The sequence below is a fragment of the Pelophylax lessonae genome (assembly GCF_965119305.1).
Source record: "Pelophylax lessonae genome assembly, chromosome: 5".
NCBI classification, from domain to species: Eukaryota; Metazoa; Chordata; class Amphibia; order Anura; family Ranidae; genus Pelophylax; species Pelophylax lessonae.
Genome location: NC_138772.1, coordinates 166,273,989 through 166,300,548, shown reverse-complemented (window position 1 = coordinate 166,300,548; position 26,560 = coordinate 166,273,989). Strand labels below are relative to the sequence as shown.

General features: G+C 42.9%; 1 protein-coding gene across 1 annotated transcript in view; it reads left to right on the top strand.

The window, feature by feature from the left end:
• Positions 1–452: 452 nt before the first annotated feature.
• TCAIM (T cell activation inhibitor, mitochondrial) overlaps positions 453–26,560 on the top strand; it is a 65,485-nt gene continuing 39,377 nt past the window's right edge. Inside the window, exons 1-5 of the mRNA XM_082259107.1 lie at positions 453–561; positions 17,360–17,433; positions 21,064–21,199; positions 23,642–23,795; positions 25,941–26,191. Coding sequence (XP_082115233.1) covers positions 17,405–17,433; positions 21,064–21,199; positions 23,642–23,795; positions 25,941–26,191 — 570 coding nt within the window. The 5' untranslated portion in view covers positions 453–561; positions 17,360–17,404. The remainder of the gene's footprint in view (positions 562–17,359; positions 17,434–21,063; positions 21,200–23,641; positions 23,796–25,940; positions 26,192–26,560) is intronic.

Below are 26,560 nucleotides of genomic sequence, written 5' to 3'. Positions count from 1 at the left end.
CCGCAAACTGTCACAGCCGGGTGCCCACATCAGTGATGCTGGCGCCATGGAGCAGAGAGGGAGAAGACGGCGCTGGACCGTGGGACAGGTGAGTGTGCGGTTAGGCTGGAGCTCCGCTTTAATTAACACCTTAATCAGCCACAGAACCTGTGTAATTATAATTAATATGTGTCCTGGTTTAAACGGATGTGCCTCAAATTATATAATGAGGTTATTAGTACATGGTGAGGTATGTAGGATCCTCACAATAACTTGTATGAAATGTGTTGGATCAGTGAGGGGAGCTGTCATCATTCACAGTCTGTGTCTTCCCTACATATGGATGCATTGTAAGTGCAGTGATTGCTTTTATCTAAATAAAGTTTTATCGAAACATGTATACAAGGAGGCGTGCCGCTTTGCGCTCCGGGATTGGAGGAGAACCGGGTCACGTGGGCGGGCTGTCAGAGCAGCAGGAAGCAGTGTGTGGGAGATCAGAGACTCACGGAGGAGTCGGGGAGAAGAGCCAGGACTGTCATGGATGTCACACAATGGTGACCGGCCGCAAGGGGGGGACGGAAGGTAATGTGCTACACAGGACTGACCGTACATAACTGATCACATACTGTTATGGTTTGGTATGAGGTGTAAAGGGGAACACAAACTGTGGGGGTCTCAAATTTAACTGCAAAATTGTAAATAAAAGTATTTTTCATAAAACAGATAATATAACATCACTGTTTTTCTAAAAAAAATTCCTCTGTGCTTTCTTTTTGAATGGTCCCCCGGCCGCACTGATCCCATTCTATATTTTCCATCTGTGCCACCAGGACCTTTTTATACCCATAGGAGTCACCTCTACGTGCATGCGCCCACTATGAGCGCCACACACAGGCAGAGAGAGATGGGGGCTACGCTCTCTTTTTTTTTTTTTTTTTTTGATTTTCAGTCTTTATATGCAGTAAAGCATGCTGGTTATACTCACTGTGGTTGTTTGATCCTGTCTTCTCTTATCCTCCCCTTCTTCCACTGTCCCCAATCTATCTCCTGATAGAACAGAGCCTTGGGGGCACTCTGCACATGCTCAGTTTGGTGTGTATTGCTAAAGAGTTTTTTTTTTTCTTGGGAGAGTGCATGTGATCGGCACAGGGCCAATCAGCACTGTCCAGACAGAAGGTCGGGGGTCCTGCAGCCTCATAGGATAGTCAGAGTAAAATGAAAACGCCTCCTACAAGCTTTAACCGGATACTGATGGAAGCCACAAGACTGCTATATACTGCTGATGAGAAAAGATATTTAGCAGTTTATATTTACTAAAATAATGGCATTTCCACGTTCTGTGTACTGTGGGAGACCAGATATAGTGAATGCAGGGTCCAGGGTTTAGTAACACTTTAACTCAGTTAGGCCCCTTTCACGCATACGTTGACAGATGAAAAACGGACATCAATGCAGCTCTATTTAAAAACGAATGATCATCCGTTAACATCCATTTTTTTCCGCTTCCATCAATGTCTGTTTTTTGGAACGGATGAATGTCCTATTTTTCATCCGTCAAAAAACGAATCGGACGAGAAACGGATGTAAACGGACAAACGGTCCATTTTTCATCTGTTTTTTGCATTGGTAGTGGATGTAAAAAAGAACGGATGGAAAACGGATACATTTTGACATGACTGAACTGACAAACCGAACGGATCGTATGTGTGAAAGGGGCCTTACTATTGCAAGAAGATTAACAGGCCACCTACAGTGCCTTGCGAAAGTATTCGGCCCCCTTGAACTTTTCGACCTTTTGCCACATTTCAGGCTTCAAACATAAAGATATAAAACTGTAAATTTTTGTGAAGAATCAACAAGTGGGACACAATCATGAAGTGGAACGAAATTTATTGGATATTTCAAACTTTTTTAACAAATAAAAAACTAAAAAATTGGGCGTGCAAAATTATTCAGCCCCCTTAAGTTAATACTTTGTAGCGCCACCTTTTGCTGCGATTACAGCTGTAAGTCGCTTGGGGTATGTCTCTATCAGTTTTGCACATCGAGAGACTGAAATTTTTGCCCATTCCTCCTTGCAAAACAGCTTGAGCTCAGTGAGGTTGGATGGAGAGCGTTTGTGAACAGCAGTTTTCAGTTCTTTCCACAGATTCTTGATTGGATTCAGGTCTGGACTTTGACTTGGCCATTCTAACACCTGGATATGTTTATTTGTGATCCATTCCATGGTAGATTTTGCTTTATGTTTTGGATCATTGTCTTGTTGGAAGACAAATCTCTGTCCCAGTCTCAGGTCTTTTGCACGCCATATTTTTCAGTTTTTTATTTGTTAAAAAAGTTTGAAATATCCAATAAATTTCATTCCACTTCATGATTGTGTCCCACTTGTTGTTGATTCTTCACAAAAAATTAGTTTTATATCTTTATGTTTGAAGCCTGAAATGTGGCAAAAGGTCAAAAAGTTCAAGGGGGCTGAATACTTTCGCAAGGCACTGTATGTAAAAGCTTCGGGCAGGTGACCGGTACTCTTTATGAAGACATCCTTGGTCTCATAACCCCCCCCCCCCCCCCCATGTCTCCCCCCTGCTCTTTAAAGTTAACAGTCAAGCACTGATTGTGCTTTATTAGCTGCTTCCATAGCTGTTACAGCAATGGGATGACAGCTCTAAAGCCAAAAGTGGCAAAAGCATTGTCACTTCCACCTTCATTAGCAACAGAGTAGATGAGAGAACAGGTGTTCCTCTGAAGTAAAACAAATCATTTGTTTGGGCCAGCTTGGTCCGAATAAACTATTTAAAATTGAAGCAAACCTAGAGTTAGGCTTTAAAGTGGTATTAAACCCAAAACGTAATATATTTCAGCTTACCAGTCATTGGATGTGGTGGCTGCATTCGTTTTCCATCTGTTTTCACCTGGTGATCTGGCCAGTAACACACCTCCTGTTATTAGAGTGCCACCACTCTGGATGAAGGAGCACAGGGAATGCCTTTGGACAGCAGCATTGTCAGTCGTGGGGGAGTGTTAGATGCACTAGCAGATTTAGATACACTAACAAATTAAAGCCAAACTCCAGCTCACTTTTTTTAAGCAGTTACAGCAATAGTTTTTTTTTCTTTTGGGATAAAGGCTTTACATAAATGTATAAAAGCTGATCAATGTGTTCGCATCCTCAGCGAATAAGGCTGACCGAGCTCACAAACTGTGGAGCCCATGGATGCAATGGTACTCTCAAAAGGGCCAACAATTTTGCTGACTATGCTAGATCTTTATTTATAGCTGTTATACCAATAAGCTGCAAAGTATGTCTTCTTGACCTTTTTCCTGTTGTTGATGTTCATCACCTGGTATTGTTGCACTGTTATGAACAAGGGCGGGGGAACCTGGGGCAGGACCCCGGGGATGGGGGCCCTTCTCGGGTTGGCGCGGGCCTGCGGTCGCCCCCGAACCATTGATGAGGGATCCGCATGGGGACCGGGGTTGGCGCTGATCGTGTTGGGTCCTCCTCCTCCCCCCTTTTAGCTCTTAGAATCGATACAATGCTGCAATGTGACTTGTACTGCTCCTTACCCCGAAATGAATATCGTATGTTGTATATGCTATATCCGTTGTATATGTTCTTTGTTTTATTTTGAAATATTCAATAAAAAACGATTGGAATTAAAAGCTGATCAATGTAACCCCCCCTGCCAGTGGTTTGTCTTACAGTTAACTAAACCTAAAAATGTTTTTTACCTTAATGCATTGCTTGCATGGGGACACACAAAAGAAGAGGAGGAGCCAAGATCGCCGCCAGGGACCCAAGAAGAGGAGGATCGGGGCCACTCTGTGCAATACCACTGTACGGAGCAGGTGAGTATAAGAGCCGGTTCGCACTGGGGCGACTTGTCAGGCGACCTGGTCGCCTGACAAGTCGCCGTGGGTCGCCTGCCATAGATTAGCACAGGACCCGTTCTAATCGGAGCGACATAAGTCGCTCCGACTTAGAAAAAGGGTCCTGAGCTACTTTGGGGCGACCTGCATTGACTTCAATGATATGAAGTCCGTACATGCCGCTCCATGGTCGCGGTGCGAGCTGAGCACCGCGACTTCACAGGTCGCCCGGCAAAGTCGGGTTGCACCTATGTGAACCGGCACTTACATGTTTGTTGTTTTTAATTTAAAAAAAAAAATCGAACTTTAGTAACACTTTAACATTCGAACTACTATATCTGCAGGACAGCTTGTTCGGTTGAAAAAAACAACAGACATAAAGGCAGGATCACCTGGTGAAAATAATAAAAAAGAAACCCTAAAAAAGAAAATGAATACAGTCATCATATTTAGGAATTAGCTCTAAAGGAGATGTACAGCCAAAGCTCTTTTGGCTGTACATTTCCTATGGATCACAGGAGTGCAATTCATTTTGCACTCCTTTGACCTGTTTTCAGCAGAGAGCGGACTGAAGTCCGCTCTCTGCTGACGTCACAGAAGTCGGTCCTTCATCAGGACAGTGAAAGTTGGGATCCGCCAGGTGCCTGGACTGACACCTGGCTCTGCCTCTCAGCGAACCGGTGAGAGCCTGAGCCGGCCGCTTCCCGCTCCTCCACAGCGAGGAGGAGGCAGATCGGAGAGCTGGTACTGACAGTCAGCAGCTGTCTGCTTGGGGAGCTGTCAGAACCAAACGAGAGGCGGTGCTCGACCGTTTGTCTCTCAGTGTAGAGGTACCGGGGGACAGAGGCAGCTTGGGGCTGATGCTGCATCCACCTAGGTAAGTATAATTGGGGGGGGACATATATCTCTTTTAGGTGCATCAGGGTGTATGCCACCACCTGGAGCTCTCTCACCTCTACAGCTCCTTGCACTTAGTGTTACTAAACCCAGGACCCTGCATTCACTATATCTGGTCTCCCACAGTACACAGAACATGGAAATCCAATAGTTTTAGTAAATATAAACTGCTAAATACCTTTTCTCATCAGCAGTATAAATAAGTCTTGTGACTTCTATCAGTGTCTGGTTAAAGCTTGTAAGAGGAGTTTTCATTCTCCCCTGATTGTCCTATGAGGCTACGGGACCCCTGGCCCTCTGGACAGTGCTGATTGGCTGTTCAGGGTCACTCTGTGCAATTCTATTGCGCAGAGCAGATAAGTATAAACTTGTTTGTTATTTTAAAAAATAAGACCTTTCAACTGTTTTTATGTTTAGATGCGAGTGCTGTTAGTGATTAAATCCCTTTGTCCTTCATTTCTGAGTAGGACGTGTTGCTCTGTTAAACATTGCAGTATCCTTGGCCGTGGCATATGCTCTGTGTGAAGCAAACAAATGTGACAGCAAGGAGCAGAACTGCAGCTGAAGTGTGCATGGCTTCTCTCCTTCTAGTGACTCTGGCTATACTCTCACATATCTTGTGTCATCGGGTGTACTAGAGGGGAGTTATCCAGTACATAATGAGAGTGATGAATTTGTGATCTGAAAAGCAGGCTGGGTCAGCTTTATGTATTTGTTGCATGTTCAAGTTAAAGTATAATTAAAGGCAATACCTCTTTTACTGTAGGATAAAGTGGAGAGGGATTAGAACTAGTGATCGACCAATATCTTTTTTTCATTGCCGATACCAATATTTTGGTCATCGCGTATCAGTATTGGCCGATATTTTCGTACATTTAAAAAATTTTTTTTTTTTACTTTACAGGTACTCTTGTGGAGGGATCTGGGGGTCTAAAAGACCCCAAACCCCTCCTCTGCACTTAAAAGAATTCAAAACGCCAAGTTTAGCTGTTTTGAATGCTGTCATTTATTTTAATCTGACTTCCGGGTTTTTGCATGGAGACCCGATCAGAGCCGAATGCAGCTTTGATCGGGTCTTCGGCAGCCATGCAGGCTGGTTGCCCGAGTCTCTCGGTGGGACGGGAGATCCGGGCGAGCCGCGGAAGGGGGCGGGGGACGTCCCCTTCCGCTCCTTGTAATGACAGCTGAGTGGCTTCTCAGCTGCATCGGTTGTCATTACAAAACAGCCGACTGTCATCTATGGACTCATGTTGCCTCTAGCTGCAGGCATCACTCCGGTACAAGCACTTTCCGAAATATCGGTAACCTCAGGGGCCGATTCCGATATATCGGGGAAAGTGCCTATCGGCCCTCGATATATCGGCTTTGCTGATAATCGGTCGATCCCTAATTAGAACCCCTGCTGGTTTTTACTGCTGTTTGTGCAGATTCTCCCTCTTAGTTCTGTTTACTGTTATAACCGAAAGTGAAAAAACACCCCAAATTTTGGTTTGTCCTCTGAACAGTAATAGAGGGAAAATCTTCCAATGGGGACACTAGTTCTAGTAACACACCAGGATTCCCTCGTTTTAACCACTTGCCGACTGCCGCACGACTATTTACTGCGGCAGTCTGGCTCTCCTGGGCAAACCGACGTAGGGCTACGTCGCTCGCCCAGGAGCCTCCAGGGGGCGAGCGCGCGCCGCTGGAGGCGCGCTCCCGCTCATCCCCGCGTGAGTGACCGGCAGCGATGTCCGCCGGTCACTCGTGATCGCCCGCTGAAGAGGGAGAAAGGCAGGCGGCTGATGTAAACAAAGCCGCCTGTCATTCTCCCTGGTGTAACTTCAGAGACTACACAATCCTGTTATGTAGGATCGGATGTCTCTGTTGTTACATCACAAGCCACGCCCCTTTACAGTTAGAATCACGCCCCTAGGGACACAATTAACCCCTTGATCACTAATAAAGTTAGCCCCTTCCCTGCCAGTGTAATTTTTACAGTAACAGTGCATATGTATAGCACTGATTACTGTAGTAATGTCACTGGTACCCCCAAAAGTGTCAAAAATGTTAGTCAGGGGTCCGATCTGTCCGCCACAATGTCGCAGTCCCGCAAAAAAAATCGCAGATCGCCGCCATTACTAGTTAAAAAAAAACAATAAAAATGACAAATCTTTCCCTTGGTTAGTAAACGCAATAACTTTTGCGCAAACCAATCAAAATACACTTATTGCGATTTTTTTTTTTGATTTTTTTTTTTTTTTTTGTTTATAGCGCAAAAAATAAAAATCGCACAGGTGATCAAATGCCACCAAAAGAAAGCTCTGTTTGTGGGGAAAAAAGGACGTCTATTTTATTTGGGTACAGCGTTGCACGACCGCGCAATTGTCCGTTAAAGTCACGCAGTGCCGAATCGCAAAATAGGCCCTGGTCTTTGAGCAGGAAAATCCTCCGGGACTTAAGTGGTTAAAGGAATTTTATCTCACTTCCTGTTTTGGCTGTGGGACACAAAGGGGTAAAATGTAGTCAAAATTCTGCTGAGAAACCAATCAGCTTCCAGGTTTATTGATAAAGCTTAATTAAACAAGCTGAGGTTAGAAGCTGATTGGTTTCTCTGCAGAATTGTGACTAATTTTTCCTTCTCTAGCGTTAGTAAACCCCAAAGTGAAGGGAAATCTCCCAAATGGGACACAGATGGTGAAAATCAGCCTTACAGGGGTTATAACCCTCCCTTACTATATCCAAAATGAAACAAAAAAAAAATAAAGGTTTTGCCTATAGTTCTACTTTAAATTCTCACACATATAACTGATAAATAAAAGATTTCTAACTGAGTGTTCCTGTAATACTGTGTGGAAATGTTGTGGTTTCCTATTCACTCCATTACATTATTAGGTTACATTATGTCTATCCGAATCTCTTGTGCAAAGCAGCTATGATTACTTTTTCCAGTCTGTCTGAGCCAAGGGCATAATCAGAAGTTAGTTGGGGGAGGGGGTTAAACTGTGGTTATAGCTTTATTTAGAACCAGTTCTGTTTGGGGTTTTTTTAGGCATTTGTAACCCTAACATTTAATACTCCTGATATGTGCCTGCTGTATCATGTACTTGTATGAAAAAGTATTGTGTAATTTATGTGACATCCCTGGTGTTCCTGCCAGTCCCTTTGCTTCCCAATTAAAAACTGACCACACTAAGCAGGAGAACACATCGTGGTCAGTTCTCTAGCTTTGCTGCTCTCCTCCAATTTTTAGACTTGACCAAACCCGCCCCTCCACAACCTTTCACTGGGAAGATCAGTGTTCTGCTGTTTCTCCTCCCCCGGCTCTTATGCAGCTGAAAACAGGGAATGTGATCACTTCTAAAAAGGGAAAAATTTATTTTGTTTTTTATATCTCTACACAAATGTTTTGCCTTTCGTTTCCATTTTTTAAACTAATGGGATTGTTTTATAAGGCGATAGTTTACAATCACTTTAATTTTCACCATGATGCAAGCCGTTGCTTTTTTTTTTTTTTTTTTTTTTACACCACGCATAAGCCACAATTCTTGTATCCACAACATGTGGCTGTGCATTAGATACACTTGACCCTAGGTTCACATCTGTGCGTTTCTGCGGGCCACGGCAGGCTGTTCATTTAATTGCGCTGCCATACCTGCGTTTCCTGCAGAAAAAGGTGCTCTGTGACTGGCGACCGGGTGGTGCTGCCAGAGCAATTGGGGTTGTCCCTTATCAGTGTTTTACACTTTTTTCGTGGGATCCACCTGGTGACTCATTGAGTCTTTGGAGCACATCTCCCCACCTGATCCCACTCACTGGGAATGCGGGGCCCTCCGGGTCCCATCCATCCATCCATCGATGCACTGACGGCGGTCCTGGAGTCCTTTTGTGTCCCGGGTGGAGGTGGCTTTTGGGCGAAGGGATGGCATAAAGCACCCCTCGCCTACCCCTGCCTCATATCTCATCAGATCCTGAATCTGATTCAGCCCCCGCGGACGTGGGTCACCCGGCTGGGTCTGCGACCACGCGCCCTGAATCCTCCGATAGTGAGGAGAAATCCTCCACTTATGCAACTGCGCACGAAAAGGCCCTGGTGGACGCACTGGTAGTACCTGTACTTGAAACTTAAAGTTGGAGGACGCGGCTGCGACTGAGGCGCAGGTTCCCTTTTACACTCGCAAGCCATCCTTCCCTTTCCCCTCTTATTTTGACAGAATTATCACTAAAGAGTGGGGACGACCAAAGCGTCCCCTTGGGGTCCCTAAGCGAGTTGCTAGGCGATACCCCTATGAGAAGTCCCTTCTTAAGAAGTGGACTGTTCCACCGGGGATGGACCCTCCGGTTTCCAGATTAAACAAGGCAACCATGATTCCGGTTGAGGAGTCCCCTGCCTTAAGGGCCCGGCTGACAGTAAGGCAGAGGCTGTGGCCCACAATTAATACACCTGGGCAGGTTCAGCACTGAGGCCAATATTCACCATTGCCCTGGTGTCGCAGACTCTGACAGAATGGGCTAAGCTTTTGCGCCGCGACCTCAAGGGGGAGTAGCTCCTCCCTGCCTTTGCTGAGCTGACAGGCCAGCTAGTCCAGGGGCTGCAGTTTTTTCTGTGATGCCTCTTTGGATGCAGCTCCCCTAGTGACTCGGATTATGACATCATTAAAGGTCTCATGGGGGGGAGAGTACCTTTCTTCCGCAGGCTACTAAGGGCAAGGACCCTCGTAGTTTTTTTGTTTTTCAGGGTCGACTGACCTCTGGTGGATCCAAGCAGCAAGTCAAGCGTGGGCTTCTCCAGACCCGCAGACAAGGCCCCTTCAGCAGGAAGGTGTGCCCTCACCCGTATATGGGTTGGGGGGATGTCTTCTGTGGTTGCCGGACCCGTGGACCTCCCTGATACAAAGCAAGTGGGGTCCACGAGGACATACGGTCCAGCTACAAGATCGACTTTTGTTCTTACCCTCCGGTAAGGTTCTTCCTTCCAACGTACCACTGTCCCCGGTTCGCTTACAGGCTCTTTTTGGGGCAGTGCAAGACCTTTTACTTCAAAGGGTCATTGTCTCGGTTCCGACTTCGGAACGTTTTCAGGGGTTTTTACTCAAACCTGTTAACAGTTCCCAGGAAGAAAGGCAATGTGCGTCCAATTCTGGACCTCAAGGCATTAAACTGCTTTGTGCAGGTGAAGAAGTTCAGAATAGAGTCCATTGTCGGTCAGCAGCGCTTCCTCCGCTTTGCTGTGGAAGAGGAGCATTATTAGTTTGAGGCTTTACCCCTTGGTCTAGCCTCTGCTCCTCGGGTCTTCACGAAAGTGTTGGCCCCAGTGCTAGGATTGTTACGCCAATGGGGTATCGCGGTACTGGGCTACTTGGACGACCTGCTTCTGCGAGCGGAGTCTACTACTGCTCTGGTGGAAGACCTGAAGATCACCGTACGAACTCTGAGCGAGATCGGCTGGATTCTAAATTTTCAGAAGTCTGCTTCTTCCTCTGGACAAACTCCAGAAACTGCAAACTGCAATTTGTCTCCTGCTATTCAGCAGATGGTTATCCCTCTCGACTTGCATGCGGGTGCTGGGCCTGATGGTGTCTACCTTTGAGGTGGTTCCATTGGCACAGTTCCATACAAGGTCCTTGCAAGGGAGATTCTGGCCAAATGGAACAAGAATCCGCAGTGTCTGGACAATCAGATCTGGCTGAGCTAGAGAACGAAAGAGTCCCTGATATGGTGGCTTCGTTCTCTGGCGTTTCGGCTGGGCCAATCCTTCCTCCCCTTGTATTGGGTGGTGGTCACCAAGAATGCCAGCCTGTCCAACTGGGAAGGCGTCCTCGGCAAAAATTCTGCTCAGGGGATCTGGACACTGGAAGAGTCCAGACTACCGATCAATGTCTTAGAACTCCGAGCGATCAGACTGTGCCTGGAACATTGGACGGATCGTTTTCAGGGATGTCCAGTGCATATTCAATCGTGTCCTAGCGGCTCTGGAGGTAGCCGGCTTTCTAAGGTGGGCAGAATGGTTCGTTCCAGCCCTGTCCGCTGTACACATTCCAGGGGTGGAAATTTGGCAGGCGGATTACCTCAGTCAGCAGGCGTTGGACCAAAGGGAGTGGTCCCTTCATCCGGAGAGGTTTCATCAGTTGTCTCAGATGGGGCATCCCCAAGGTGGATCTGTTGGCATCTTGGCTCAACGGAAAGGTGCAGAGGTTTGTGGCTCAGTCACGGGATCTTCTGTTGTGATCTCAGTCACACATGCGCTGGTGACCCCGTGGGGTCAGTATCGTCGGATTTATGCCTTCCCTCCTCACAAGCTTCTGCCAAGACTTCTTCACAGGATCGAGGCAGAAGGGATTCCGGTCATCTTAGTGGCCCCGGATTGACCTCGCCGGGCTTGGTATGCCGATCTGGTGTGGCTGGTCGCCAATGTTCCTTGGAAGCTTCCTCTCAGGGAGGATCTGCTGTCCCATGGACCAATCTTCTGTCCACTTTACAGTCGCTAGCTTTGATGGCTTGGCTGTTGAACGCCAGGTGCTGATGGATAGAGGTTTTGTCCGAGTCTGTGATTCCAATGCTGTTAAAAGCTAGGAAATCTACTTCTAGGAAGATCTGCCATTGTACGTGGAAGACATACTTCGCGTGGTGTGAGTCTCTTGGGGTTCATCCTCGCTCTTTTTCGGTGGCTCTGATCTTGACCTTCCTTCAACCGGGGGGGTTGAGCAGAAACTGGCCTTGAGTACTATCAAGGGTCAGGTGTCAGCCTTAGCGGTCTTCTTTCAATGGCCCTTGGCCACATACTCCCTGGTATGTACTTTTCTTCAGGGAGTTAGGCACTTGACCCCTCCAGTTTCCGCCTTGGGACCTCAATTTGATGCTCTGTGTTCCAGAAGCCTCCTTTTGAGAATCTTCAGGAGATTTCCACTTCTTACGCTGTCCTAGAAGGTGGCCTTTTTGGTGGCTTTCACCTCTGTGTGCAGGTTGTCGGAATTGGCGGCGTTGTCCTGTAGTTCACCTTACTTGGTGGTTCACAGAGATAAGTTGGTTCTTTGCCTTTGTCCATCGTTCCTTCCTATGGTTGTCTCTGATTTTCATCTGAATGAAGACATTGTGTTGTGTCCCTGGTCAAAACATCCAAAAGAAATTGCTTTGCATGCCTTGGATGTGGTCCGGGCAATTAGGATGTACCTGGCAGCTACTGAGTCTTTTTGGAAGTCAGACTCGCTATTTGTGCTCACGAATGGGCTTCGGAAAGGGTAGTCCGCTTCCTCTGCGACCATTTTGCAGATGGATCAGACAGACGGTAGTTCAGGTCTATCCCATCAAGGGTCAGGTTCCTCCTTTCCCTGTCAAGGTGCGTTCTACTCGGGCGCTCAGTGCCTCCTGGGCCTTCCGTTGTCAGACATCAGTGGCGCAGGTTTGCAAGATGGCCACCTGGTCGTCGGTCCACACTTTCAAAGTTCTATAAAGTGGATGTGTTGGCATCTGTGGATGCTTCCTTTGGCCTCAAGGTTCTTGCAGGCTGCTGTTTTGAGGACCTGGTCCTCTTTAAAGGTGTATTCAGGTGAGCTCCAGTTGTTTTGGTTGAGCGCCTGTTTAACTGGTTAGCTATAGTTAGCCTTGGGAGTTTCTTTTTCGCTGTTTCCACCCCTCATGTTTAACACTGCTTTGGGATGTCCCAATGGTTAAGAAGATCAGGAGCTGTGTCTGTCAGTGAACAAAAGGAGAAAATTTGATTTTTTACTTACCCTAAAATCCATTTCTCTGATGTTCTTTGATGGACACAGCACCCACCCCTCTGTGGAGTTGTAATTCTTCTGACACTACTTTTAACAAAACTGAGTACCTATAGCAGAGAGAGGGATTATACCCCCTGAGACTGCCCAAAGGCCAGACTTTTTTTCTGCCTAGTGTCCTACTCCTGTAGGGGGCAGTATAAACCAATGGTTAAGAAGATCAGGAGCTGTGTCCGTCAATGAACATCAGAGAAATGGATTTTACAGTAGGTCAAAAATCCCATTTTATTGGTGGTTTCCTTGTTCCATAGTTATATAGTTAGGTTGAAAAAAGGCACAAGTCCATCTGGCTTAACCATTAAAAACCAAAAAAACAGAAAAGAAAACACAACCAAACAATCCCATATACAAAAGTCTATACCTGCAGTTGATCCAGAGGCGATAAACCCCAGCGAAGCATGATCCAATTTGCTACAGCAGGGGAAAAATTCCTTCCTGATCCCCCCCCCCCCCCCCCCAAGAGGCAATCGGATATTCACTGGATCAACTTTACCTATAAATATTAGTACCCAGTTATATTATTTACACCTAGAAAGAATCCAAGTTTTTTTTTAACGCAATCAAGTAAGCTGGCCAGAACCACCTCTGGAGGGAGTCTATTCCACATTTTCACTGCTCTTACTGTGAAGAAACCTTTCAGTTTTTGAAAACGAAATCTCTTTTCATCTAGATGTAAAGAGTGCCCCCTTGTCCTCTGTGATGACCTTTAAATTGAATAACTCAAAACCAAGTTCACTATATGGACCCATTATGTATTTATACTTGTTGATCATATCCCCCCCTTCATCTCCTCTTCTCAAGAGAGAATAAATTCAGTTCCTCTAATCTTTCCTCATAGTTGAGCTCTTCCATGCCTCTTATTAGTCTTGTTGCCCTTCTCTGCACTTTCTCCAGTTCCCCGATATCTTTTTTGAGAACTGGTGCCCAAAACCAAACTGCATATTCCAGATGAGGTCTTACTAATGATTTGTACAGAGGCAAAATAATATCTCTCTGGAGTCTATGCCTCTGTTAATACAAGAAAGGACTTTGCTTGCTTTGGAAACAGCAGCTTGGCATTGCATGCTATTATTAGGCTTATGATCTACCAGAACACCCAGATCCTTCTCCGCTATGGATTCCCCCAGTTCTACTCCCCCTAGTATGTATGATGCATGCATATTCTTAGCCCCCAAGTGCATAACTTTACATTTATCAACATTAAACCTCATTTGCCACATAATTGCCCAATGAAACTGTGCATTGAGGTCAGCTTGTAAGTCGGAGACCTCCTGAAAGGAAGTAATTCCACTGCAAAGTGTCCTCTGCAAATAGTGAAATGATACTTTTAATCTCAGACCATATATCATTTATAAAGATATTAAAAAGTAAGGGTTCCAACACTGAACCTTGAGGTTCACCACTGATAACCTTAGACCATTCAGAGCAAGCATCATTAACCATTACTCCTCTAAATTTTATCTTTTAGCCAGTTTCCTATCCATTTACAAACTGATCTTTCCAAGCCTGTAGACTTTACCTTACACACATTAGCCGTGTGTGGGGAACTGTGTCAAACGCTTTTGCAAAATCCAAGTATACTACGTCCACAGCCGACCCTCTGTCCAAGGTTTTACTTACCACCTCATAAAAAGAAATCAGGTTTGTTTGACAACTTCTGTCTTTCATTAATCCATGCTGTGTCTGTTGCTTAAAATATTTTTTTCCCAGCAAGAATCCCTCTATGTGATGTTTTTTTAAACTCTCCAGTATCTTCTCGACTATAGAAGTTAAACTAACAGGTCTATAGTTACTTGGCAAAGACTTTGATCCCTTTTTAAATATAGGCACCGCATCGGCCCTACGCCAATCCAGTGGTACTATTCCAGTCCTTAACGAGTCCCTAAAAATTAGAAACAAAGGCTTTGAAATGACAGAGCTAAATTATTTTAGGATCCGTGGGTGGATGCCATCTGGTCCATGTGCTTTATCCACCTTTATTTTGATCAATATTTCTGAACCATTTCACTTTTGAGCCATTGTGGATCATTTTGTGTCAATACCATCCTCATTATGCCCATGATGACCCCCCATGCCCCTTTGTGTACACAGAGCTGAAGAAAGTATTTAAAAAATGTGCCTCCTCTTTGTCCCCAGTCACTCACTCCAGATTATTTTAAGGGCCTACATGCTCAGACCTGACCTTTTACTATTAATATATTTGAAGAATTTTTTGGGGTTTGTCCTACTATCTTTTGCAGTCTGTCGTGAGCCACAAAGTTTTTTTTTTTTTTTTTTTTTTTTTTTTTTTTTTTTTTTAGCCTTTTTAAACTTATTGCCCATGGGAATATACTTTGCAGTGAGTTTGCATACAGTCTTTTTGAAGAATTCCCATTTCTGTTCTGTGTTCATCTATGCCAATATTCCCTCCCAGTCTAAATCCTGGAGAGCAGCCCTCATACTTAGAAAATTTGCTCTCTTTAAGTTAAGTGTTTTTATATTTCCTGTATGCGTTTGTTGCTTACAGCTAACATTAAATTAAATCATATTATGGTCACTGTTACCCAAATGCTATTTTATATGAACATTAGTAATAAGCTCTGCATGGTTTGAGATTACCAGATACAACAGAGCATCAATTCTAGTCGGGGCCTCAATAAACTATACTAGAAAATTGTCTTGCAATAGATTTATACATTTTTGCCCTTTAACTGTTCCAGCAGTGCCATTACTCCAGTCATACATTTTGCATATTTTGTTTGTTTTTTTTGGTACAAATAGTACCATTTCCAATTTTTTTTTGTAAAATGGGAAGCTTCCTATCCTCTGCCATAGCTCTCCCCAATCTTTCCCCATTCCACCCACCAATAGGTGTTCCGTGTTTTAGATTAGTAGTTTTTATTAAATTAAAATGCTGTATTGTATTTTTCTGGTGTTCAGACTTCTGCAGTAAAGTTTAATATGGATATATAAGGACAGAAGTTAATACAGCAGGTGGCAGTAAATATAATTGAAGAGGGTAAAGGGGCACCATCTGCATAGTAACAGAGAATATGTGTCTTAGACTCTGTATGTAAAAAGTGTGTTCTAGTGACCTATCACAACCCAAAATTGTTTAAAATTTCTTAGGGCTCGTTCACACTAGCAGTCGAGGTAGATGCTATAATTAGTGGAGATTGTTTGTCCACCCGCTAGTATCCAAAAACATGGACGCCTCCAAGGCGGCGACAACTAGCATGCGGAATAACAATCTCCACAAATTATAGCATCTACCGGAGTGTAAAGGCTGCCGGTGTTGTGTGAAAACACCAAGGGGTCAAAATCTCCAATTATTATTCCTGGTGTACACTCACCAGAAATAATGTCATTGGAGATCTCGGCAAGACGGCTAAAAAAAATGATATCTGAATGATGCCTGCAGCTGCAGGCATTCAGATATCTCCACTCAAAGCCCAGAACGTCATATGACATCCAGCAGTATGGAAATGGTTAAAGCCACCTACATGTAAGTGATTTTAGAATGCTTTATATGGCATAAAGTTAGGCAGGGGAGTTTACAACCATTTTAATAGGAAAGCAGAGGGAATGGCAGGTTCACCAGGGATTTCACACAAAGGAAGCAATACAAAGAGAACAGGATCATTTTTTCATACAACTCCATGGTACCATAGACACATATCAAAAAAATAAAATGTTGGGTAACAAACACTTTAACCACAGCACATGATGTGGGACCCGGCATCCTTTACATGCACATGAACTTTAATGGAATCCCAGTCTTAGTCCGTAGGGTTCAGTATTTAGTTGGCCCACCCTTTGCAGCTATAACCGCTTCAACTCTTCTGGGAAGGCTGTCCACAATGTTTAGGAGTGTGTCTATGGAAATGTTTGACCAATCTTCCAGAAGCGCATTTGTGAGGTCAGGCACTAATGTGGATGAGCAGGCCTGGCTCGCAGCCTCTGCTCTAATTCATCCCAAAGGTATTCTGTCAGGTTGGGGTCAGGACTGTGTGCAGGTCAGTCAAGTTCCTCCTCCCCAAACTCGCTCATCCATGTCTTTATGGACCTTGCTTTGTGCATTGATGTGCAGTCATGTTGGAACAGGAAGGGGCCATCCCCAAACTGTTCCCACAAGGTTAGAAGCATAAAATTGTCCAAAATGTCTTGGTATGCTGACGCCTTAAGAGTTCCCTTAACTGGAACTAAGGGTCTAAGCCCAACCCCTAAAAAAAGAACCCCACACCATAATTCCCCCTCCATCAAATGATTTGGACCAGTGCACAAAGCAAGGTCCATAAAGACATGGATGATAAGCAAGTTTGGGGTGGAGGAACTTGAATAGCCTGCGCGGAGTCCTGACCTTAACCCGATAGAACACCTTTGGGATGAAGTAGAGTGCAGACTGCGAGCCAGGCCTTCTCCTCAACATCAGTGCCTGACCTCACTAATGCGTTTCTAGAAGAATAGTCATTCCCGTAGAGACACTTCTAAACCTTGTGGACAGTCTTCCCAGAAGAGTTGAAGCAGTTATAGCTGCAAAGCATGGGCCAATTCAATATTGAACCCTACAGACTAAGACTGGGATGCCATTAAAATTCATGTGCATGTAAAGGCAGGGGTCCCAATACTTTTGGTAATATAGTATATATTTGGTTTTTCAGGTTGCCATGCTAAAAATTCAGCCTGAGTAAGGAGATATTCTATGTGCAGTTATCCTTTATCCCCAGGAAAGTTATTTTATGCTAGGCTTTCTGCAATAGTTTCAGCTGTGTTTAAGAATTGCCACCCACTGCAGCGAAATGTATAGAGCTACTGTGTACAAAAAGCTCCTGCGTCTTCAAATGCTTGCTCACATTTTCTGTTTTCTTTTGTTTAAGGTTCTTCTTTGATTTCTGCATGCTGAGTTACACTGTGAAACTGACATGTTTGGTGGTTGCAAAGCCACAAAGAGGTAAGAACTCAAAGCTGACCTCAATCATTCATATTTCATACAGACCTGTCTTGAAAATCACATAGAGTGACACATTGCTGACCTGAAGGTGACTAAAGAAATAAACAGTGTTCAGAATACAGTGAGAGAATGGTTTTCTCTAAATATACGATTACATTATCTTGTCGCTTCATTTTAGAGGGAATTCTCAAGAAAAAATAGAAATTCTTGGCCTGGGAAATAAAAAGGAGTGTTTCCCATCTCCTGCTGCTTTTCAATGGATCCATGTCACTGTTGCTAAAAGCTAAACTCCAGGCAGATAAAATAACACTAATTTCTGCAGCTGTAGGTTAATTAAAAAAAAATGTATTGTATTTTTAAAAGCAGCTTGTGGAAGAACCCCAGTTTGACTTGGTGTACGCCTCTTGCAGTCGTCTGTATTGTAGAACTCAGACTGAGAGACAGAAAATCAGCAATAGGAGCCAATCAGATGTGCTGCAGTGCCCATGTGCTAACAAGTAACATGCTGACAGGAGGAAAAAGTAGAGTGATAGAAATATTGCCTCATCAGTCTGCACCTTTTCCTTCACTGCTCAATCACAAGCTGGGGAGGGACAAGACCTGGTTGCATTACTACTTGGCAGCAGTAGAGAAAATAATGGTTATGGCTGTGGTAATGGTTATGTTATGTTTATGGTAATGGTTATGGTCTAGGTATGTTATGGTAATGGTATGTTCTGGCTATGGTAATGGGTATGTTCTGGTTAGGGTAATGGTTATGGTAAAAAGTTATAAATGAAATTTCACTCCTGTAGAATTCTAAATCTTGAAATATCCAAATGGATAATCTCATAAATGGCGGGCTCCTATTATTCCGCCAATATTGTACCAAAAAGGGATGGAATAAGATATTCACATAATGCATCATTTACTTCAAACATCCATGTGAATATATACAAAAAAGTTCACACATCTGTACAGTTTCAAGCAATACTATGCTCTTCCTCAAGCCAGTGTGAACCACTCTTGATTAAAAACCAGTGAAATAGATACAAGAAAAACGACTTGACAGGTGTATCCCATTTGACTAATTATATAAACCAAACATCAATAATTACAAATGAAGCAACTAAGGAAATGTGTATCCAAATGAATTGGGTGTATAAAAAATTCTCCTGTTTTCATTAAACGACTTTGTTGCCGTTGAGACATGAAAAGCACCCATTTTTTCTGCTACCTAAAAAGGTTCTCTTTACCTCACTCTTGTGACCCTGAAAATCCATATGCACTAGCCTGTCAGGTAACGTTTTTAATTTCTATGGTAAGTTTTTAAAGGGCACTACTTGAAAGTCCCCAATCTTTGGATAAGATCACTGCAGCAAGAGCCAATGTATGTTTCAAAAGATCTCCTCACTGTACCCATATGATACTGCATAGGGAAGCAGTGTTAATTTTGTCGACTAAAACGTTTTCGTCGACTAAATTAACACAATTTTAGTCGACTAAAATACGACTAAAACTAAAACAATTCAGATGACTAAAATACGACTAAAACTAAAATGGCATTTTAGACTTAAGACTAAAATACAACTATAGGACTATAACTAAAACTAAATAAAAAATTGACATCAAAATTAACACTCCTCTGCTGGCCATTTCTATATCGGCAACACAATTCCATCCAGAGCATGTAATAATAGCACAATAAAGTTTAAACATGTATTGCACCACCGGATACGCATAAGTAAGGGGGCATCTACTAAGCTGCTGAAAACTAAACAATTAAGAAAAAGGCTTTTCTTATATTTTTCCCTAATATTTAATGTTGGTAATATATTCAGGTAATATGTGCAATGACATTAAAGCCAATGGAGTTTACAGCAGTGTTAATTTCGTCAACGAAAACGTTTTCGTCACCGCTTTCGTCACTGGCATTTTTCAACTGACGAACACGAGACGCAAAGTATAGCACATTTTCGTCAAATGACGACAACTATGACGAAAATCAAATCCGTTTTCGTTAACGAACGAAAACTAAACGAGAATGTGAGGCAGGGACATTTACCCAACTTCTGGTTTTCACGGAGCTCCGCCTGTGTTGCATCTGGCGTGGCGTGCCTCGGGACGTCTGACGTCTACAAGAGAGTCGACTCGAGACCAGTCACCTGACCTCACCAGAGCACTGCAGCCGCAGCACTACAGCCAGACGCGCCAGGCCCGACTCATCACACGGCACTGGCACCCGGCCACCACCACATCCAGAGCAGAGCACCCACTGTGAGTTAACAGCCAGGCCAGCTATTATTGCCTCCCTGAGTCCCCTCAGACCACTCACCAATCACCACTGGCATCCGATTCCGCCATCTATCCAGGACTGTGTGCGTGCATATAGGCCGCTGAGGCCCGCCCGGCCCATCCTGTTCAACAACTTCAGTTCAGAGTCAGACCAGAGACCACCCTTAAACCTGAGACCCCCATCCAGCACTCTGAGCAGCACTGTGTGCATTCACTGCACTGACTGCAGGCAGCAGCATTACAGGCCTCCTCTCTGACCTGACCATGACCATTTAGATGACTAAAATGAGTTTTAGTCGACTAAAATGTAGGACGTTTTAGTCGACTAAAATGTCAGATGTTTTAGTCGACTAAAATGTACTGGAGTTTTAGTCGACTAAATACGACTAAAACACTTGCAGAAGACTAAAATGGGACTAAAACTAAAATGCCATTTTAGTCCTAAGACTAAGACTAAAACTAAATTGAAATTTGTTGCCAAAATTAACACTGTAGGGAAGGATAAATGTTTCCTCTGTCTGTCTTTGCTTGATACTCCCCAATCATTACACTGACCAATTCTCTTTAATTCCTGTTATATAATTTTTTCTGGATAATACCGATCTCTGAATTTTTTTACACATGTCATCCAACTACTTAGCACATTGTAATTTATTACTCGCAGTCCTCATCACTCTGCACAACTGACTTCTAATGATGGACATAATGCGGAGAATGAAAGCTGTCAAACAGTAGCTGATTCCTGTCAGTGGGTTTCACATAGAGATTGGATTCAACCTGCCCTCCTTCAATGTAAATCACTGTGTCCAGGAATGCAGCCCTGGACCTGAACTTGGACTTAAACTGTATATCCTCACTGAAACTATTTAATCCCTCATCAAAAAGATGAAGGGTTCCAACATCGCCCAGCCAAATCGCGAAACATCATCTATGTAGCGCAACCATGTGACACAATACTTCTTAACTGTATCCTCCAAAAAGGTGTATTTGTTCTAAACATCCTGCATTTATAAGCACAGTTGTCCTTTTTGAAAAGATAATAATTGTTTATCAAAACCAAATCAAACTATTTTTCAAAAAACAAAATCTGGGCTGGTTAAATAATTGGCTGATCTTAATTAATTTCATGGCCACTGCAATCCCATCCCTCTGGGGTAGGGATGTATATAAACTATTTACATCTCAGGTAACCAAGATCTCATCTCCATTATTTTTGGGTAATGATATTAAGTTCTGGTATGGTTATTTTATGATAATGGTTATGTCTGTTGGTTTTAGATCCAAAATCTGACAGTAGCTATGAATCTTAACACTGTCAATATACTTGTGTGTTTGATGCCTGTCGCTTTCTTTCAGGCTGTGTTGGGGTAAGGTGCTTTTTACAAATCTACTCCAAACCAGGAACCTCTCAGGTGCAGATGCAGTCAATGCTCTAAGACCTTTCTATTTTGCTGTGCATCCTGATTTCTTTGGTCAGCATCCAAGAGAAAGAGTAAGTACACGGACATCGACTCTCCCCACACTTTGCATATTGTACCAAGATTAAGGACTCTTAAACACAAGCTATTGGATGTGTATCTGCAGGTGCATCATACCACATGGTTTAATTGTTTGACTTGGCTGCTTGTTAGTGCAGCTGTGCCACCTATCTTTGCTTCCTTGGTAAACCTAAGCTGTTATGCATATGGGGCATAGACCAAACAGGTTATTTGAATATACCAGAAGAAGCTCTGTGTTATCAGATGCTCATTGATGTGACCTGTGTCCTATGTGTATGTGACAATTAACAAGCTGTTGCATCTGTAGATATTCACTACAAATGCCCTTACCCAATAAACCTTACCAGATAGGACAATGCAATGGCTCCTGTTTGCTCTGTGTTTTTCATATTCAGCCTAACACAAGTGCACTGCATGTGATTTCTGCTCACCAATACAAATCTAATAGATATGTGACTTCTAATCTAACAAGGGGCTTGATTCTCAGGGAGCAAGTGTGCTGTTGATTAAAGCAGGGTTTGTGAATGGGATGAATATCTACAGCAGACTACACTAACATCCCTTGCAGACAGATGGTGGCTAAAGCTATTACATATTTCACAGATACATTTTGTTTCTTCAGACAAAAAATGGAAATCATAATCTAGAATTATATACATTCATATTAGTAAGTGTAATTCTACACATTAAAATGATTAAACTGTGGAATATGGAAGTCTGCAGTAGATAACCCTTCCGATGTGCATCACAGAGTGTTTAGCACCACCAGAAAGATTGTTAATGGCATATATAGATAGAGATAAAAAAATGTATATAGATAGATAGCTAGAGAGATAGATATATACATATATAGATATATATTTATCTCTCTACATATCTTGTTCATCAATTAGAATAATAACATGCTCACACCTAGAAAATCTTCTATATTGATTGGTTTGGTTTAGCGCTAAGATAAGATGTGGTGTCTAAGCATGCAAACTGGAGACTCCACGCCTTTTGTATCGGACTAGTGCCATTAATAACTCTTCTGAATGAGCCCTTATAAAGTAAAACCCTTAAAGGCTAAGTTCACCTTTTTTGTTTTTCCTCTAAAATCTAGGTTACCTATGTACCATATACCATATGTACCTTGGTTGCAGAAAAATACAAGCTTTCTTTGATTTTGAGAACAATGCCTTACCTTTGCTCTTATATTTATTAGAAAGTTTCATCACTTGCTGGCATGTATATTGGGACAGAGAAACCAGTAAGACACAGGAAGGAGTTTACCAGCTGACACTTCACCCATCAATTATGTTTGCTCATCATCCCTGGAATCTCTCCACACGTGCATTTGCTTTGTTTCCCCAGGGTCCCTCCAGACAGGCTTAGGCTGCATTCTAAACTCCCTGGGGCTGCATTCAGCCAAAGGGACACCCCTGATGTAGTGCAGAGTAGTGATTGGATACAGAGTTAGTGGGTCAGTACAGATCGCACACTGTACGGGGGGGGGGGGGCAGATATTGCCCTACGTGCCACTATTCACTTGAATGGGTCTGGTTCGGTGGAGTATAATTTCTTCCATAGCTGAAAAGCATAGCATCACGCCCATTGCATTTTAGCAAAAATATAATTTGATATTTTCAGAGAAGGGGGGCCCTGTCAAGTAGGCTGTACGGGGCCCTGTGATTTATATCAGCAGCCATGCCTATGTGTGACGCATGCGGGAATGTAAGTTTTCACTACGTGGATATGTGAACGAGGCCTGACAAAGTGTCTCTGTCCACTCCCTTGTTTTGTACTTGTATAAAGATGGCCATACACTTTACAATCTATTTGCACAATCTCTGTACATTTTCCTTTAGATTTACCAGAACTATGGAATAGGAGCACACACCTAACCAATCCATTAAATTTGTATCAAATCAGACAGGCCCTTGTACTACGTAGCTGATGGGAGATCTAAAGGAGATTATAAAATCCATATTGTATGGAAAGTGGGTGTAAGGTGGTATTGTAATGAGAGAGATGTGGTCCAGAGTGGTGAACACAGCCTATCACGCCCTCTCTTGTGAGGCAACAAGGAAGTGAAGGCTTCTGGGAAATGACCCACAGAATATGAATGCTGAGAAATGATCTACAGGAAGTGATGGAATCTGAAAATCATTTTAAAAGTACAAATAAACTGACTAGATTTTAAACCTCCTGTGGAGAAGGTAAGCTAAAGAAAAGAACATTGGGATGGCTGAGCCAGAATGGCATTGGAAAACGCTTCTATCCATTATGAATATGAAAAGTGAAATTCTGCCAGAAACTGTGAACTTTAAAACAATGAACACAAGATATTAGGCATAGGGGCATCGCATGAGTGAGACAAAATAACATTGTAGTAAGGATAGATATAAGTGTAAATATTAAAGAGGTTTTTTAATCATTGTCTTTATTTTTTCAAGGAGGTCAATGAAAACTCCCTAAAAAGGTTAAATGGATACCTGGAGAATCTTCAGAAGCCTGGACATCAGTCACACAAGCCAGCCCAGCTCACATTTTATGTTCGAGAAACTGAGCAGACTTCTGAGAATGACCAAGAATCCTCCAAAATACCAGGTAAATTCATCTCATATTTATGTCTGTAACAAACGCTTAAGCTGCACCAGTTAAAATATAGCTTAGTATGTGTTCACCCAAATGCAATGATGTATTTTTCAAACAACATTTTGCCTGAGCCATCAATTTAGATTTTGGTGCTGACACCAGGATTCTTCCTGCCATTGAACAGTAGTTCACAGAAAACCATACAGTATGTTGTTCATAACAATACATAAAAAAGCTATCTAAAAATGCAATAAATAAATATATACGGTAACTAAAATCATAATAATACTCCCCCCATTCATAAGTGCATGTCGCACTTCCTGTAAATGTTATCTGATGTTGGAATGTTCTGCTTATACTGTCTAAGCACAGATTGACAACTGTCAAACCATCAGATTAGGCTCTGCCCACTTTCATGGTATGCTTACCCTTTCTGCTGATAACACCACCATTTTTAGTTGATAGTTAGCCTGAAAATGCGTGGATGTTTCTAACATGGGCATAACCTTCTTAGGCAGGCAGGCAGGGCCTGATGTAACCATTCATCCAGGTGTATCCGTCAGTCTGCCCTTGTCGATTTCTGTCCATCTATGTAATTTTTCATTTTTGGTAAGAGTAAAGTATTCCCTGTCGCAAATCATCAATGGAATCTTGTAATGATGTAGGCTGCCATTGCTGGCCTCTGTGTCTAAAAATGCTAGTACCAAATTATTCTTGAGGAGGTGCTTGAAACAATGGTGATCACACCCCCCTTTTTTATCTTAAAGAACTTACTACTGATCTTCTGTGTGATCTTCTGTGGATGTAGGCTCTCTCAAATCCTTCTGTCTCTTCATGTAATCCCAGACCGACTCTATGTTGAGATCAGGGCTCTGTGTGGGCCAAACCATCACTTCCAGGACTTTACGCTGAAGATAGTACCTAATGACATTGACTGACTTTTTTTTCAAATTCTACTATTTAACATTCCCCCCCAAAAAATTTAAAAATCAAAATTTTTTAACATTGTAGGCCCATTTGTTTTCTGCTACATAATTTTGGTAAAAAAAATCGCAATAAGCATATATTGATTGGTTTGCGCAAAAGTTATCGTGTCTACTAACTATGGGAAAGATTTATGTAATTTTTATTTATTTATTTATTTTTTTTACTAGTAATGGCAGCGATCTGTGATTTTTTTTTTTTTTCTGCGGGATTGCGGCTGACAGATCGAACCCCAGACTGACATTTTTGACACTTTTTTAGGGGGACCAGTGAGGTTACTACGGTAATCAATGCTAAAAAATATGCACTGTTACTGTAATAATGACACTGGTAGGGAAGGGGTTAACACAGTAAGTGATCAAGGGGTTAAATGGGTACCTGGGGGGGTGTGGCTTGTGAAATGAAGACAGAGACCTGTTTTACTATATAGCAGGATCACAGGGGCTCTGTGATCATTGCAGAGAGAAGAACAGTCAGCTGTGTTTACAACAGCTGACCGTTCTTCTCTCTCAGCAGGGTGTTAGGCGGCAGTCAGAGCCGCCTGCCCCGTGCATTGGCACCCTCGCTGCCGAGTGGGGGCAGGAGCACGACGCCGTCTGCGCAAGCTCGCCCCCTAGCTGCAGGCGCACAACCGACGTATACCTACGTCAGTTCGTGCAGGAGGGCCGCCCTGCCGCAGTTTAACTGCGGCCGGCGGGTGGTTGGGAAGGTGTTAATGGATAAAAATAAACTTTTCCCACTTCTATTTCTGAAAACATTCTTAATTTACAGCATTTTTCACACCTGCCTAAAATCTTTGCACAGTACTGTATGTATGTATGTATGTATGTATGTATGTATATACATATATTCTACAAATTGACAGAAGTTGAAGTACAATGTTGGTGTGCAGTGGACAACACTCCACATTTGCGTTCCTCAAATTTTACAGACTTAAACAGTGACCTAACTGCAAATTTTCATTTTTTTTTTTTTTTAAACACAATCAGAAGGAATTATGCTTTGAGTATGTTACTGCAAATGTTCTGTACAAAAATATAGATATCAATGGTAAGTATTTGTAGGATGAGAACACACCAGCATAATTCTCATTAGGTTCATGTTTGCATCCTTAGTATAAATGTTCTTGTATGAATAAAAAACTCAGCATTTTCTTTTTGTTGGTTTTGTCAGGATTCCGAACAGTCAGCTTCACTTTAGATAGCAGAGACTTGCTCAGCACGGTGTTGGGTATTCTCAATTCCTGCAGCTTGTCCACAGACCATGTCCAGTGTTCGGTTGAAGGTACAGCATCTCCAAGGAAAGGAGCAACCACATTTTACAGATCCATCAAGTGGAACAAGAGCTATTATGCCTTCACTGGATTCAAGGACCCAGAGGAAGACCTGGAACAAGCACAGAAAACGGAAATCACTATTATGCAAGTAACACTCAAAGCATTATTAGTAATGTTTCTTTGCCTCTTGGAGCTGTTTCCCTTTATTTATCAAAGGGGACAAGTTTTTTTGTACCTTGTGTTGCTAACGATTCACTTACCATTATTAATTGACCTTTCAGCATGAATAAACTACTGACCTGTCACACTATATAGCAATATAATTATAATAAAGCTGTACTCTTTTATCTGTAACAATCAGTCCTTGAGCTCCAATCAAGTAACCTTACTTAGACTTAGGCTGGCCATACATGATTTTGTTTTTTTTTTTGTTCAGCCAGCAGGCAGGACAAAAAAAAAAAATTAAGATTCCTTTATCCACACAAGTGAGATGGATGGAGGAATTCCCCCATTGCTA